This window comes from Gossypium arboreum, chromosome 5 (assembly GCF_025698485.1).
Source record: "Gossypium arboreum isolate Shixiya-1 chromosome 5, ASM2569848v2, whole genome shotgun sequence".
NCBI lineage: Eukaryota > Viridiplantae > Streptophyta > Magnoliopsida > Malvales > Malvaceae > Gossypium > Gossypium arboreum.
The window spans coordinates 81,136,572-81,151,664 of NC_069074.1; the positions used below are offsets into that span (position 1 = coordinate 81,136,572).

The 15,093-nt window shown below is 29.8% G+C and overlaps 1 protein-coding gene across 1 annotated transcript; it reads left to right on the top strand.

Annotated features, from left to right (window-relative positions):
* Positions 1–2,412: 2,412 nt before the first annotated feature.
* Positions 2,413–13,481, top strand: LOC108480194 (probable LRR receptor-like serine/threonine-protein kinase At1g53440). The gene is made up of 24 exons (XM_017783098.2): positions 2,413–3,172; positions 7,016–7,187; positions 7,284–7,355; positions 7,510–7,578; positions 7,687–7,758; positions 7,842–7,913; positions 8,074–8,145; positions 8,287–8,358; positions 8,481–8,552; positions 8,807–8,878; positions 8,966–9,037; positions 9,785–9,856; positions 9,997–10,062; positions 10,169–10,225; positions 10,325–10,366; positions 10,504–10,553; positions 10,639–11,003; positions 11,105–11,300; positions 11,379–11,519; positions 11,743–11,861; positions 12,003–12,213; positions 12,317–12,554; positions 12,641–12,791; positions 12,889–13,481. Exons 1-24 carry the CDS (start codon positions 3,058–3,060, stop codon positions 13,300–13,302), a joined length of 3,054 nt encoding a protein of 1,017 aa, XP_017638587.1. The 5' UTR covers positions 2,413–3,057; the 3' UTR covers positions 13,303–13,481.
* The last annotated feature ends 1,612 nt before the right edge of the window (positions 13,482–15,093 follow it).

The following is a 15,093-nucleotide window of genomic DNA, read 5'->3' on the forward strand; positions in this document are numbered from 1 at the left end:
ATTGTGTCAAAAAATACATCCCAACCTATATATATATATATAATCTAAGATTTAGCGATATTTTATTATAGTTTTTTTTAACAATCTTCTTATAGATTTTGAGTATATTTGCTCTTTTTACCCAACCAATAAATAGGAGGACAATGCGTTTTAAAGCATTCAAACCTACGTTGTCCTACATTAGCAACAATGTCCATAACAATCGAGCTAAGGCACAACCATCAATTATAATGTGATGTTAGAACATACCTTAAGAGTTCACAAAAGAGTAAATGATAAATTTTAAAACTACACATGAACATTGATTTAATATGTAATTTGATATATAAATTTTAATTTGACCCAATTATACATATGTAACTCTTATAAAAATATAATTTTGATTCGATTATACACATTTAAAGAAATACATAAATCAATTAATTTTATATTAGTTTATAGGGTTTTTTTCTATAATAATACATAAAAATAATTAATAACCAGAATAATATGAAAAAATGTTACCTAAATAATTTGAACTATGCATTTGGAACCCAAAATCTATATGGTAGCAGATAATTTTGGGTTAAAATAGTTACACTAATTATGTCAAAAACGAATAGATATAATCCGAAATCGATAAACGATATATCGATTTGGGGTTGTTGGTAACGCATGAGAATGCCAAATCATCATGGTGGCTGACAATTGGCGGATGAGTGTGTAATTAACGCCAACCACCGCTCGTGACAATAAATGCCATTCCACCCCCTAACCCCATATATACCCCCTACCCTACTTCTATTCCACACGCCCATCCTTTTCTTCACTCTCAAATTCCCTCAACCCCACTCCCAAATCGGCAACCTATTTGGCTGGTCATTTCCAATAAAAAAAAAATCAAAATTACTCCTCAATACTCAAAACCCTAAACCTAAATCACTTTTAAAACCCTAAAACCACATAAAAATCATTTTTCCTTTTACAATCCAAAATAAATGATTTTTATAATTATAATTATTTTAAATATAATTTAGTAGTTGACATATTTGGTTTGAAATAAATTGAATCGATAAGATAAGTGCTTCTCCAACTAATATAATTTATTTTTATTAAATTATATGTTTATTGTTATTTGAAAAATAAATTGCATGTTATTAATAAATGCGGTTATTATAAGTATTATAATAATTAGTGAATAATGTAGAAATTATGTTATTATTTGTTTGATTGAAATAAATATTGTTATATGTACATGTAGTAAACATGAGATAATATTCTACAAACAAATTTTATTAGCATATAAATTTTCATTTTTTTAAAATTATGGAAATATTAGTTTAGGTTTCATGTTAAGTAAATAATTGTGATATAGAAAATTTGTAAATTTAAGTAATTTTGATTTCTAAATATTTATGTAATTATTGTATGTAGTATTTTTTTATTGAATTCGGTATTATGATATAAGTGTGTGTTTAGGGTTTGAAACATTTATTTCTAAAGTTTAGGTTATGGCATTGATATGATTGCCTCACGTGTTTGATGATATGGAAAATTCGGATAAATTTAATTTAATAGTTATAAGATTTTAAAAACAAATTTATAATTTGCATTGAATTATTGACTAAATAAATTGGCAGTTAGTTGTTGGTATCCCCATAATTGGGACATGACCAAATTCATGAATATTTGGATGTTGTTGGATTCGAAAATGTCTTAAACATGAGGCCCTGCACAATTTGCCCAGAGTTAATTGTTGCGTTGTTGGAACGATAACAACCGAGGATGCATACTTTTTCACTTATCATGTGGGGAGTATACCCATTGATGATTGGTCGTAGTAGGGGAGACGACACCTACCATGACTTTTGTTTCCAAGACATATATCATATATTTTAGGTAAATAATTTTCTTTTTGTTGGAAAAAAAATTAAATCTATTACTAAAATTTTATTATTACCAAATATTTGTTGGTCGGTTTTCGATACTTGGAAACTTTAACTTATCTTCTCTAAGTAGAATTATCTTTTAAGAAATTTGCCAACTTTATTAACTCATTGTTTTTTTCTTCTTCTCTTGATTAACTGTTTTTTTTTCCCACTTGGAAGCTTAACAAGAATTGGCTTCCTAAAAAGTTGGAGATTTTTAAATATTTCTATCTACGATAGGTTTGAGATTTTGGACCTCAATTCATGTCAAACGGTAGAAGATTACCTCGAAAGCCTAAGGGTAGGTTTGGAGGAGCGGTGCGGTGCGGTGCGGTGTGTTTAGCTTACTTTTTGTCTCACGCTACAGTATCGCTACAGTATCTAATCTCACTGCCACTGCTGTTTTTACACTAACCACAGGTAAATGTACCGCCTATTAAAACTCACCCTAAATCAACATGTTAGCTGTGGATTTACCAGCAAAGATTGTTTACTACACCTGAGAACCCCAATATTGATTACCGATTTGGGGTTTCGAAGATTCCTTATCTGTTTAGGACATAATCACTGTCACTGCTTCAACCCCAAATCAACAGTCGTCCTCTCCATTTGGGATTTTTATGCACACTTTATATTATTTACATAATTTTTTTGGAATAATAATTATTTCGGGAAAAAGAAGCCCGGTTTATATATAGATATTGTAGGTACTGTATAATATTGATTTTGACTCTTCTAAGTACTAAATGCCGGCAACCGCCACCAAAGTCAAAGCGTGTGGCAGCGCCCGCTGCTGTAGAAAGCCTTAAACGGCGGCTCCTCCCCTGTCTCCATTTGATTCCTCAACTCATATATTTCTCACTCATTCCTGCGTCATTTTCTTTTCTTTTACATTAAAAAAGAAAAACCAGAAACCAAAGACAAAAATCTTCACACAAAAAAATCACACATTAATTCCTTTCCTTACGTTTGCTATTCTGTCAATAAAAACGACGTCTATTATATCATAACTTTATAACCATAACAACTACTCCACTTCGATTCCTCAGAAAGAAATCAACACTGTTCAAACAAAATCAAAGATACATTTGAGTTTTTTTCTTTTGGTTTTTAGAAGAAGAGAAAATTTGGGGTGTGGAAGAAGAGAAAAATGGGGTTTGTTTTCTCCCTATTTAAGATGGTCTCTGTTCTTTTTCTGGGTTTTTTGGCTTTGAATTGCTTCACGGAGTTTGGGTCAAATGCTCAAGTTTTGCCTGATAGTGAAGGTATGCATACTCTCTCTATAATTTATTCTTTATTTTGTTTTTTTGCTTTTGTTGTTGTTGTTTTTTTTTCTCTTTTTGAAGTGAGTGTTTAAGTTAGTATTACTCTGTTTGGTTCCTAAGATTTCAAAGGAAAAAAACAGAGCATGTGAAGAAAATATACCTTCATTCTTCTCTTTAAGTTTCAAGTTTCTGGGGTTCCAAATTTGTCGTTTTGTTTTAAAAAAGAATGCTATTGTTCTGGATATAACTTAACAATTTTTGCTGCAAAATTTGAAGTTTTACTGAATTTGTAGCACAAATCTTTAATAAAAATGTCACACTACGATGCAAAGCTTTGTATTTTTTTGGATAGTGATGGTTTAGTTTGTTTGTTCATAGATGATACATGGTTACATAACTCTGTTTGGTTGCTAGGAAAATTCTAGTGAAAGAAACAATTATAATTCATCTTAAGTATTGTTTGGTTGATGAGAAAATATGGGATACATGAATAGAAGAAACTATTGGAATATTTCAAAGGAGTTCATTGTGCGACTTTGTTTTTGTTTTCTCTTGCTACTTCTCTGTTTGGTTGCTGGGAAAATAAATAAATGTTTAAAGACAATGTTATATCCTTTATCCAGCATTTACTTTATCTTGTTGTTTCTACCAGTTTTTGATTGAAAGAAATATTTTCTCAGCAAACAAACAAATGATAACTATAATTATTATTTTTAATTATTTATCATTTGGATTGCCTATTTTCTTGGACCAAATCAACTGGTTTTAGATTTTTTTAAAAATCTATTTTTAAAGCTTTTGAATATGTTGCTTTCATTTCCTCAAAAATTTTATAATTATCAATTTAGAAAAGGAATTTCTGTTTCAAATCCATAGATATTCTTATTTTTTTAATTTGCATTAATACTTTTTAGTCCTCTAATTTTACAAAAAAAAATCACCCAAAAATATATGGAAAAGTTATGTTAATTTTTACGTTAATTTTTACTGATATGGCATACATCCATAATTAATTAATTTTTAAAATTTTAAAATTAAAATTATTAAAACCATAAAAATATAAAAATATTTTTTAATTCTTAAAATCAATTAATTGTTAACGTGCAACAAAGTTAACAAACGTCAATTTTCATTCATTTTAGGGTAATTTGATAAACAATACAAGTTTAAAGACTAACAAAGACGATAAATTAAATAAAAAACTAAAATAACTTATTTTTATAAAGTTGAAGGGCCAAAAAAATAATTATAACTTTTTTAATTCAACTTTGATTGCTTGATGTAGTAAAATGGTCCCAATCCTTGGCCTACAATTTGGACATTATCCCTATTTGCCTTCCATTGTTTGTACAAATTGATATAGTAAATTGGCCTACAATTTGGATATTTTCCCTATTTGCCTTCCATTATTTCTACAATTTGGATGCAAGTAGTTTATGTGAATATTGAACACTTAGTTTAAGAAAGTCAGAGCCATAGGATGGTTTCAGTCAATGGTTAAATTACATATGATGGGCTAATTATTATACTATAATGTTTCATATGCTTAAACTATAAATTATTGTTTGATGGGACTATTAACTTTTTTGTGGTGAATGTACTCGAAAGGTCTCTCTATTATAAGGATTTGATCAAATTAGTACCTCTATTATTAAATAGATTTCGTTAATCCTTGTACTATTAAAAAGAATAAAATAGAACTAAATTGGAATGGAGTTAGCATTTACTAAATAAAAATGTCATACAATTTAATAAAATTAATATATTTGAAGTTTTATAGTTTTGTAAATGAAATCTTTTATACAGTAAATGTTAAGATTTGGGCTTATTTTTTTTAATAGTATAAGGATTAAATCGATTCATTTAATGATAAAAGGACTAATTTGATACAATTCCTATATAGGGACTTCCCAAATTACCTTAACCCTTCTTTTGCCAGTATATATTTATCTGTTTTCATGCTGCATTTTAATAATCATAATATATCCTTAATTAATATTTAAAAATATTTTGACTTCTTAAATTAGATGAGATCGTAGAATACTTTGATTTTTCTTTTTGTTAAGCGGTAAAGGTGGAGTCAGATTTTGATATTCCAGGTTAAAATATGCTGTTAGTCCCTTTATTTTAAAATTTAATCCCTATATTTAAAAAGTTAAAAATTAAGTCCTCTTACTTTTCTAATTTTATAAATCTCAATCATTGTTAGTATTTTCTGTAAAAATGTGTCAACTTGGCATGCTGATTAGAATGCTCTCATATGATGTTACTTATGATTGGCAAAAAATAAACATGTTAAGTTGATAAATTTTGATAGAAATTAAAAACAATAATAATGATTTTACTAAAGGTTTTAAATTTTAAAAATAAGAGGAATAAAGAGACTAAAATTCAAATTTTAGATAAGAATAGGGACTAATAGCATATTTTAACTTTAAATACGTAAACAATTTTGACACTAAAATGAGAAAAATCAAAATCCCAGAGTGACTAATAGTGCAAATAGGGTCAAATTAGAATTATTTTGGAGGGTCAAATGAGGTGAGCCATCAATCATTAGGCTTAGGTAGTACTTTTCAAGGTTATTACAATCTCATTTATTTCACACGTCAAATGTTTTTACAGAGCCAATGGACAAATTCCGGTATATTGATGGGAGGTTTTTTTTTTATTTATGGGATAATATAATTTTCGGTATTTATATTTATTTATTTATTTAGATATATAAATTTAATAATTAGATTTATTTTGCTTCCGAACATGATTAAAATGATAGGTTAGACTAATTAGATCGAGAATTTATTAGTATGCCCAAATAAAAAGATTGAATTGAAAACTGCTTGAAATCGATAAAAATTGAAAACTCGAATAAAAATTAGTATTTGAACAGTTTGAACTAATCTAATGAAAAAAATTATTTTTATTTAATTTTTATGATTTTTTAATTAAATTGACCTAAACGATTGGTTCGAGAATCAATCGTCTGATCGGTTCAACCATTGGTTCAATTAATAGAACAATGTATATGACAAACAATTTAAGATTGTATTATATCATCACTTGAAAATTTATATAATTTTAAGATCTTAAAGTGTCATGTGATCAAACTTTTATATTTTTCAAGTTAAATGACCAAAATGAATTTAGTTTTTAAGTTCAAGTACCAAAAGTAAATGAAAATACCAAAGTGAACCTAGTTTGTTAAGTTCAGGGGCCAAAAGTTATATTATTATCTTTATTTATATTAATATTTAATGGCACATGATAAAATATTTTTATTATTTTAATTAATTTTTAATTTATTATTTGAATTGTTAAATATAATTAAAATATATTAACTTATTTAAAAATTTAAATATAATAAAAAGAAAATATCAAATACCATATTAAAAGATCTATATTTTGTAGAATGATAATTTTTTAATAATATTAAAAGATCCAGATCATAATTAAAATATTTGTACTATTTTTAACATACAATATAATTTTACTCCATGTAATTATTATTTAAAAGAACTAATAAATCCTATTAAAATATATAAATTATTTTGATAATTCAAATATAGAAATAATAAAAATTCCTATTATTAAATCATTTCAGTAAAATGATATATTGTAAAATAAGCTTTTACTATTCAATTTTTATTTTTATTTTCTTAATATTCAATAAATTAACTGTAATAATTTATAAACAATATGTAATTAATAGGAAGAAAGATAATAATATCAAATAAAAATAAAAATATATATTTATTTTTATATAGATTTATTAAATAAAAATTTTTCAGTAATGCTAAATAACTGATTAACTGACTAATTATATTAAATTAATTTCTGCAACAGTGGAAACTCTTCAAACGGTATTTTCAAAGATGCAACATCCAAATGCTTCAAGAATCAGCCCAACCTTTTGCAGTGAAACTTCATGGAATTATACCACTTCTGATCTTGTTGAAAGCAGTATTGCATGCGACTGTTCTGATGCAAACAACACTATATGCCACGTCACTCAAATGTTTGTACATCTTCTTCATCATCATCATCATCATCCCTTCCCTTCATTCTTAACCAATTCCTTTCATCTCTTTATTCTATCTTTTTGCTGTGACAGTTTGATAAAAGGTCACAATTTGACTGGAATTCTACCATCTGAACTTGGAAATCTTACACGTCTGCAAGTAGTGTAAGTGAAATTAAGTTGATTTGATTGGTTTATTAATTTACTTTACACATATTGAGCATCAGTATAGTAGAATTTTTTTTTTCCTTTAAATATGTTGTTTGAATTCGAAGGTGAATGTTGGAAGTTACATATCAATGTTTCCCTTGTTGAACAGCGATCTCACTCGCAACTATCTTAATGGATCAATTCCGTCGAGTTTTTCTAATATCCCTCTCACCAATTTGTAAGTTATTAGTTTCAAATTCCTCAGTTTAAGACCTTTTGTGCAATTTGATCATTTTATCCATCAATGGAGATAATATAACTGACTGATCTTTCTTTATTGCTTTAGGTCTCTTCTGGGGAACCGTCTTAGCGGTCCGATTCCTCCGGAAATCGGTGATATTTCAACTCTTCTAAACCTGTAAGTCTAAGATTCACAAATCAGTCTAATTGAACAAAGAGTGCGTTATAATATATTGATTCCAAATTGAATTGTGATTTTAGGGTTTTGGAAGATAATCTGCTTGGGGGATCATTGCCTTCCAATTTAGGAAATTTGGGCCGCTTGGATAGATTGTAAGTTCTTTTCTCAATCCTTAGAATGTTTCATTCATGATTAACATAGACAATGTTATGAATTTTGCAAATGGAAATTTTGAGAATTTCCCCTGTTTGAGAAAAAATGTTCTGTGAAGTGAAAATGTGACGTAATCTATTCTTTACTATTCGAATGCAGCCTTCTCTCTGGAAACAATTTTACAGGCAGAATACCAGAATCATTTGGCAATTTGATGAACTTAACTGATTTGTAAGTAGTACTGTATTTTAATGTTATGGCCACTATTTACGATTTTGGTTCTTTCTGTCATTGACATTCACGATCGATTTCACAATTGATCGAAAATGCATTTTACAAATCCCTGATCTTCTGAAATGCTTCTTATTGCAGCCGGATTGATGGAAATAGTTTGTCAGGGAAGATACCAGATTTCATTGGGAATTGGACCAAACTTTTAAGATTGTGAGTATCAAATTCAAATGTTTAGCATTTTAATTTAAGACGCTGATTTAAAATCCAATCCTATTTTCTTTTTCTTTTTTAATCTTTTCATTGTTATTTAAGAAACTTCAACTCTCTTGCAGGGATATGCAAGGCACATCAATGGAAGGGCCAATTCCTTCTACCATATCTGAGTTAAAGAACTTAACTGAATTGTGAGTCTTCTTTCTTCATATAGACTTATGTTACCTGAACTCAGGGTTTATTAGATATGAGCATATGTCCAACATGAGAATACTTCTTTTTAGGAAGTTACACCTCAACCCTTGTTTGAATATATGTCAGACACAAGTGTAGACACTTGTATTTTAGTGAAAATGAAAAGTTCGGGTAAAATTTGAGAGATTCAAGGTCCAAGATAAAGGTATCAAGCAACTGTTAAGTTTCTAATATCTAATAATCTTTTCAGGAGGATATCTGATTTGAATGGGACAAGTTCGGCTTTCCCAAATTTGGAGGGAATGAAAAATATGGAAGAATTGTGAGTTGACAATGAATTACTATAAGAATTTGTTTTCCATATGACTTTTTAGCTCACAAGAGGATTTGTTTGAATTTGGTGACTCAGGGTGCTACGAAATTGCTTGATTACTGGTTCAATCCCTGCCAACATAGGGGAAATGGCATCTTTAAAAACATTGTAAGTTGCATACTCATTATAGTTCCTTAGGAGATGCTTGATAAGATCAGAGTTACAACTAGGGATGGTAAAGGATAATGCAGATTCGATTACTTGGGGATATTGAATTGCCTCTTTTTTTATTCTTTTTTATTTGAACTATATTTGGATTTGGATATTATAATTTCTATCCTCAACGAATTTGGATATTAACCTACAAATATAAATTGTTCAAATCCACAATACTTTCGCAGTTGATGGATTCAAATATCCGAATCCATTATTTGAATCCACTTTACTTTTTAAAATTTTTACTTAAATCTCCGACCTGCTGTCATCCTTAATTAAGTTGAACATTACATCACAATTGTATCATCTTGATTTGTCCCCATTATTTTGCATTTTTCCCTTAAACCGAAAGCTCAAAAACGATTGTTGATTAATTGAATATACTCTTCAGATTTAGTTGCTCATCATGAAAACAACTATGTTACTGGACTCTTAATCTTCTCTCTAAATACCCATATTCAACATCTATATATACGATAACTTAGGTGTGAGGGTATGATCTTCCAAATATATGGAAAAAACTTGAAAATTGAGCATACTTGTAGGACACTTATTCATATCCGACACTTACCCAAGTCTGGATAACTAGGTAACCAATGAGACATCTGTAAGATGTAATGATTGTAACTTTTCCTAAAATTCCTTGAAATGCTTGACTGTTACTCATAAAACTCTTTTTGATTATTATTTCTATCATAGGGACCTAAGCTTCAACCGCTTAACTGGTCAAATTCCAGGGACACTTGAGGATTTGGCAAACTTAAATTTCCTGTAAGTCTATAAAAAAGTAAATTTCAAGCACGATTAGAACATCGAAAAAGCTTACTTTCAGTAAGGCTATGCTATTTTATCTCGATATCTTTTTGCTTCATGTATGGCAAAAACTGAGATGTTCATGTATATGATATTAGGTTTCTGACTAACAACTCATTGAGTGGAGAAGTACCTCCTTGGATATTAAACAGCGACAACAACATGTTAGTTCATCTCCTATCGACCTTGTTGTGAATGTTGATTGTTATTTGTTGACTGGTAGTTCATAAACTTATTGATTCTTTCGAAAAAAAAAAAAATTCATTGCAGAGATTTGTCTTATAACAATTTATCTTCAGCCCAAACAAGTTGCCAACAGGCAAATGTGTAAGCCTGTTGATATTTTTCTATCATTTTCATAATCATTTGACGTTTAATGTGTTCATCTTCTGTATTCTCTAAAATCATCCCATTATCACTTAACAGGAACTTAGTTTCAGGTTCCTCATCTGCAGCAAATAGTGACTCGTAAGTTTTATTGCTTTCGTGTGTGTGTGTGTGTGTGTGTGTGTGTGTGTCTCTCCCTATATATATGTATATTTCCATTTTGATGACTGAACTAAGAAAAACAACTGGTCCTAAAACTAAATATATATAATTTGCAGAGCTCCTTGGTGCTTAAGGAAGGACCTTCCTTGTCCCCAAAACCCTGACCGTAAGTATAACTATTTTCAAATCAATCTTCATGTGCTTCTCATCAGAAATTTATGATATATATATATGTATGTCTGTATTTGCAGACCATTCCTTATTTATTAATTGTGGAGGAGAGGCTACAACAAGTGTTGATGGAGATGACTATGAAGAAGATTTAAGCAACTCTGGTCCATCAACCTTCTTCAGTTCAGCAAATAAGTGGGCTTATAGTAGTACCGGGGTTTATTTAGGCAACGAAGGGGCTCCTTATACTGCAAGAACTTCATCGGCTGTTAACGGCTCGGAATTCTACAAAACTGCACGTATTGCACCACAATCACTGAAGTACTATGGCTTATGTTTACGACAAGGCAACTACAAAGTTCAGCTTCACTTTGCTGAAATAATGTTTTCTGATAATCAGACATTTGATGGTCTAGGAAGGCGATTATTTGACGTATCAATTCAAGTATGTATAAATATAACCCTGTTCAAGGACCCTTTTTCTTGTAATTCAGATTTGGAAGCTCTCCGAATGATTGCAGCTGCTGAAACTCAAATTTTATACAGGGACAAGTAGTTTTGGAGGATTTCAATATCATGGAGGAAGCCGGTGGTGTTAGAAAGGGCATCACCCGGGAATTCAATGTTGATGTAAATGGAAGTACTTTGGAGATCCACTTATTCTGGAGAGGGAAGGGAACCGCTGCCATTCCTAATAGAGGGGTCTATGGACCACTTATATCTGCTATTACAGTAACACCAAGTAAGTACATATCAAATAAAAAACCAGCTCATTGCTAACATTTCATTGTCATATATTAACTCTTATCTCATGGTTTAGACTTTAAGGTCGACACTGGTAATGGGTTATCTGCTGGAGCTATTGCTGGTATTGTGATTGGCTCATGTGTGATTATCGTCTTGTTATTGATCATCCTCCGACTGACTGGTTACTTGGGGGGAAAGGACAATGAAAACAGTGGTAAGAAACCAAATCTTAGCGCCTGCAACTTTCTACTAGATTCGAGCATAAACCCAAATGGGCTTTAAACCCCATTAATCGAATACTATAATACAAATGACTCAAACCACGCCTGCCTGGCAGTCTGGATATTCCCACAAGAACACTCTTCTTTATTATCATCTCCATAAATGAATAGTAGAATCTGTTATTGTTTAAATATTTTGATCTTTTTATATTGCAGAGCTTCAGGGGCTAGAACTTCAGACTGGCTATTTCAGTTTAAGACAGATTAAGGCTGCAACAAATAACTTTGATTCATCAAATAAGATTGGTGAAGGAGGATTTGGGCCAGTTTACAAGGTAATAATTTTCATCATTTTACTGTTAGATTGGAAGCTCTATTGTTATGGTATTCAAAATACAGATGAACTGTCTAGATTATGGTACATCCATTCTTTATGCTAAACTTTTTTTCTGATACATCATTATGTTTGAGTGTAGGGTGTACTGTCAGATGGTATGGTTATTGCAGTTAAGCAGCTATCCTCTAAATCTAAGCAAGGAAATCGCGAATTTGTGAATGAGATAGGGATGATTTCAGCATTGCAACACTCAAATCTTGTGAAACTTTATGGTTGTTGCATTGAAGGAAATCAGTTGTTGTTAATCTACGAGTACTTGGAAAATAACAGTCTTGCTCGTGCACTTTTCGGTAATTTCTTTCACTAACATCTTATATAACATCAAAAACTATTACTAGATCCATAATCATGACTGTCAATCCCTCAATTTTTTTTTAATAATTTTCATTTCAGGTCGTGATGAACACCGGCTTACCTTGGACTGGTCTACACGAAAGAAAATATGCTTGGGGATAGCAAGAGGGCTAGCTTATCTTCATGAGGAATCAAGACTAAAAATTGTTCACAGAGATATTAAGGCAACAAATGTGTTGCTTGATAAGGATCTAAACGCTAAGATCTCCGACTTCGGATTAGCCAAGCTCGATGAAGAAGAGAACACTCATATCAGCACCAGAATAGCGGGAACAATGTAAATCTCCCTCATTTTGCATTTCCTTTAACTTTATTCAGATTTAAGCCACATCTTAGTGACGTTTATTATGTGTTTCTTATCAGAGGTTATATGGCACCGGAATATGCAATGAGGGGTTACTTGACTGACAAGGCAGATGTTTATAGCTTTGGTGTTGTTCTTTTGGAGATTGTTAGTGGGAAGAGCAACACAAATTACAGGCCTAAGGAGGAATTTGTTTATCTCCTTGATTGGGTAATTTTTGGTTTTTGACTCTAATCTATGGTTTCGATTCTACAGTAGTTCATGATCACTTCATGAACTTTTTTCATGAACCTTACATGTTATGCAGGCCTATGTTCAGCAAGAGCAAGGAAACCTTTTAGAACTTGTGGATCCGAGCCTTGGTTCAAAGTACTCAAATGAAGAGGCTTTACGGATGCTAAACATTGCTCTTTTATGCACCAATCCATCTCCCACTCTAAGGCCATCAATGTCTTCGGTTGTAAGCATGATGGAAGGCAAGATTCCTGTCCAAGCTCCATTGATCAAGCAAAAGGATGCGGACCGAGATGCGAGGTTCAGAGCCTTTGAGATGCTTTCACATGACAGCCAAACGAATGTCTCGATACATTCGCATGACAGCCAGGGTCCAAGAAGCACATCCATTGATGGATCATGGATTGATTCGTCAATATCTCTACCAGATGAGACTCAACCACATTCTTCAAGAATGCTTCTAGAAAAACCCTTAGAGAATAATTGAATGATTTTTTGGTTTAAAATACTTTCCCTTTTCATTTAGATTATTTGTAAAGGAAATATATTAAAATGTTTTGCTATAATGTTTCTTGAATACATGTAGATATATTAAGTTTGATGTGTGTTGTATTTTGTAATTCTTTTATCGGTCATGTAAAAGTATTTTAATATTTTTATATGAAACCTTTAAATCAAATAACTAAAAAACACTACTTCAAAAATTATATGTTTAGGGATTCAACCCATGAATTAAGAGAATTTAAACATATATGCTTTATCACTCAATTTTTTGTTGTTGGAAACGATATTGTTGAAAGGGGTAATCACGTTTTGAAAATTGATTGTAAAACAGATATAGAGAATATAAAAAATTAGGGTAAATTACACTTATGGTCACTCTAAAATAGGGCCTATTCTATTCTGGTCACTCAAATTTCTTTTTATCAATTTAGTCACTTTAAATAAGATAATTGTGTAAATTATTCACTGTCGTTAAAATTTTGTTTTCTTTTAACGAATTACTGATGTGATTCATTAGCACATTAGGTGACTGACACATTACATTTTTTGTTTACTTTTGACTAAAGTTTAGGACCTCTCTACAATTAGTCCAAAACTTTTTCCCCCTAAACTTTCTAGAGAGGTCCATAAACTTTTGTCAAAGGTCAACAAAAAAAATTCACATACCAGTCTTTCAATGCGCTAATGTGTCATGTCAACAATCTATTAAAAGAAAACGAAAATTTTAATGGCAGTGACTAATTCGCATAATTATCTTATTTATAGTGACTAAATTAAAAAGAAAAATTAGAACGACCAACATAGGACTATTCTAGAGTGATCATGGATGTAGTTTACCTACAAAATTATCATTTTATTAGTGAAATAAATATTTTATTAATACATATTTAATATAAATATTTTTACCTAAATAATAAATAGGTATAAATATTTTCTTACTAACATTGGTATTACGAATCAAGTTACACTAAATATAACCAAACTCATCAATCGTTTAATTTTTAAAAGAGCAAAGTCATTAAAAAAAAAGAGAGTATAGGGGTAATTGTGTCATCTAAAACTTTTATTAAAAATATATTTTTTAATTTATTAGACTACTTTTATTTTTTCAAAATTAAAATAATAAATATTATTCATGTAAATTTTCACTCTTTTTCTTTTAAATATGAAATTTTATTTTTAAATATAAAATTTTATATAAATGCTTATAAATATATATTTATCAAAATTATGGGAGTGATAAATTCTTTTACTTATATAAAACTTTTAACTAAATTTGATGTTATTGGGTCAAGTGAAAATATTAACATAAAACTGTTATAAAATAAAGAGATATGGAGAGTACAAAGAATAAAGAAAATATGAAAGCAACAAATAATGTACTTTATTGATAAAATGGATGATTACAATGCTTTATCAGAGTGTCGATTTATAGGCATAAAAAGTATAAAAGAAGTAGAGATCTAATTCTAATAACTATTAAAATTTAAAGTACATATAAAATGGACATCCACTTGATAAGATATTAATAACAAAAACCACTTTTTAAAGAGAAAACTACCCTTCTTTTCTTTAAAGGGAAAACTACTTTTTCTTTTTTAAAAATTACTTTAGTTAATTTTGAAAATCAATTAGAAAATGATTTTTGTATGACGAAAAATTAAAATTTTGAAAATTGAGCAAATTTGTGATATTTATAATAATAAAATTTTTCTGAAATCATACATGTGTTTTCAGCTAGACGGATCCTTCTTGTTTCCAGCTTTTAACCGAA

What these genes read in the sequence shown, in the direction of transcription:
- LOC108480194 (XM_017783098.2), top strand. Translation starts at nt 3,058, where the DNA reads ATGGGGTTTGTTTTCTCCCTATTTAAGATGGTCTCTGTTCTTTTTCTG. An exon ending in TGGACCAAACTTTTAAGATT is followed by an intron (nt 8,359 to 8,480) that starts GTGAGTATCAAA and finishes ACTCTCTTGCAG; the next exon opens with GGATATGCAAGGCACATCAA. An exon ending in TCTTGCTCGTGCACTTTTCG is followed by an intron (nt 12,214 to 12,316) that starts GTAATTTCTTTC and finishes TTTTCATTTCAG; the next exon opens with GTCGTGATGAACACCGGCTT.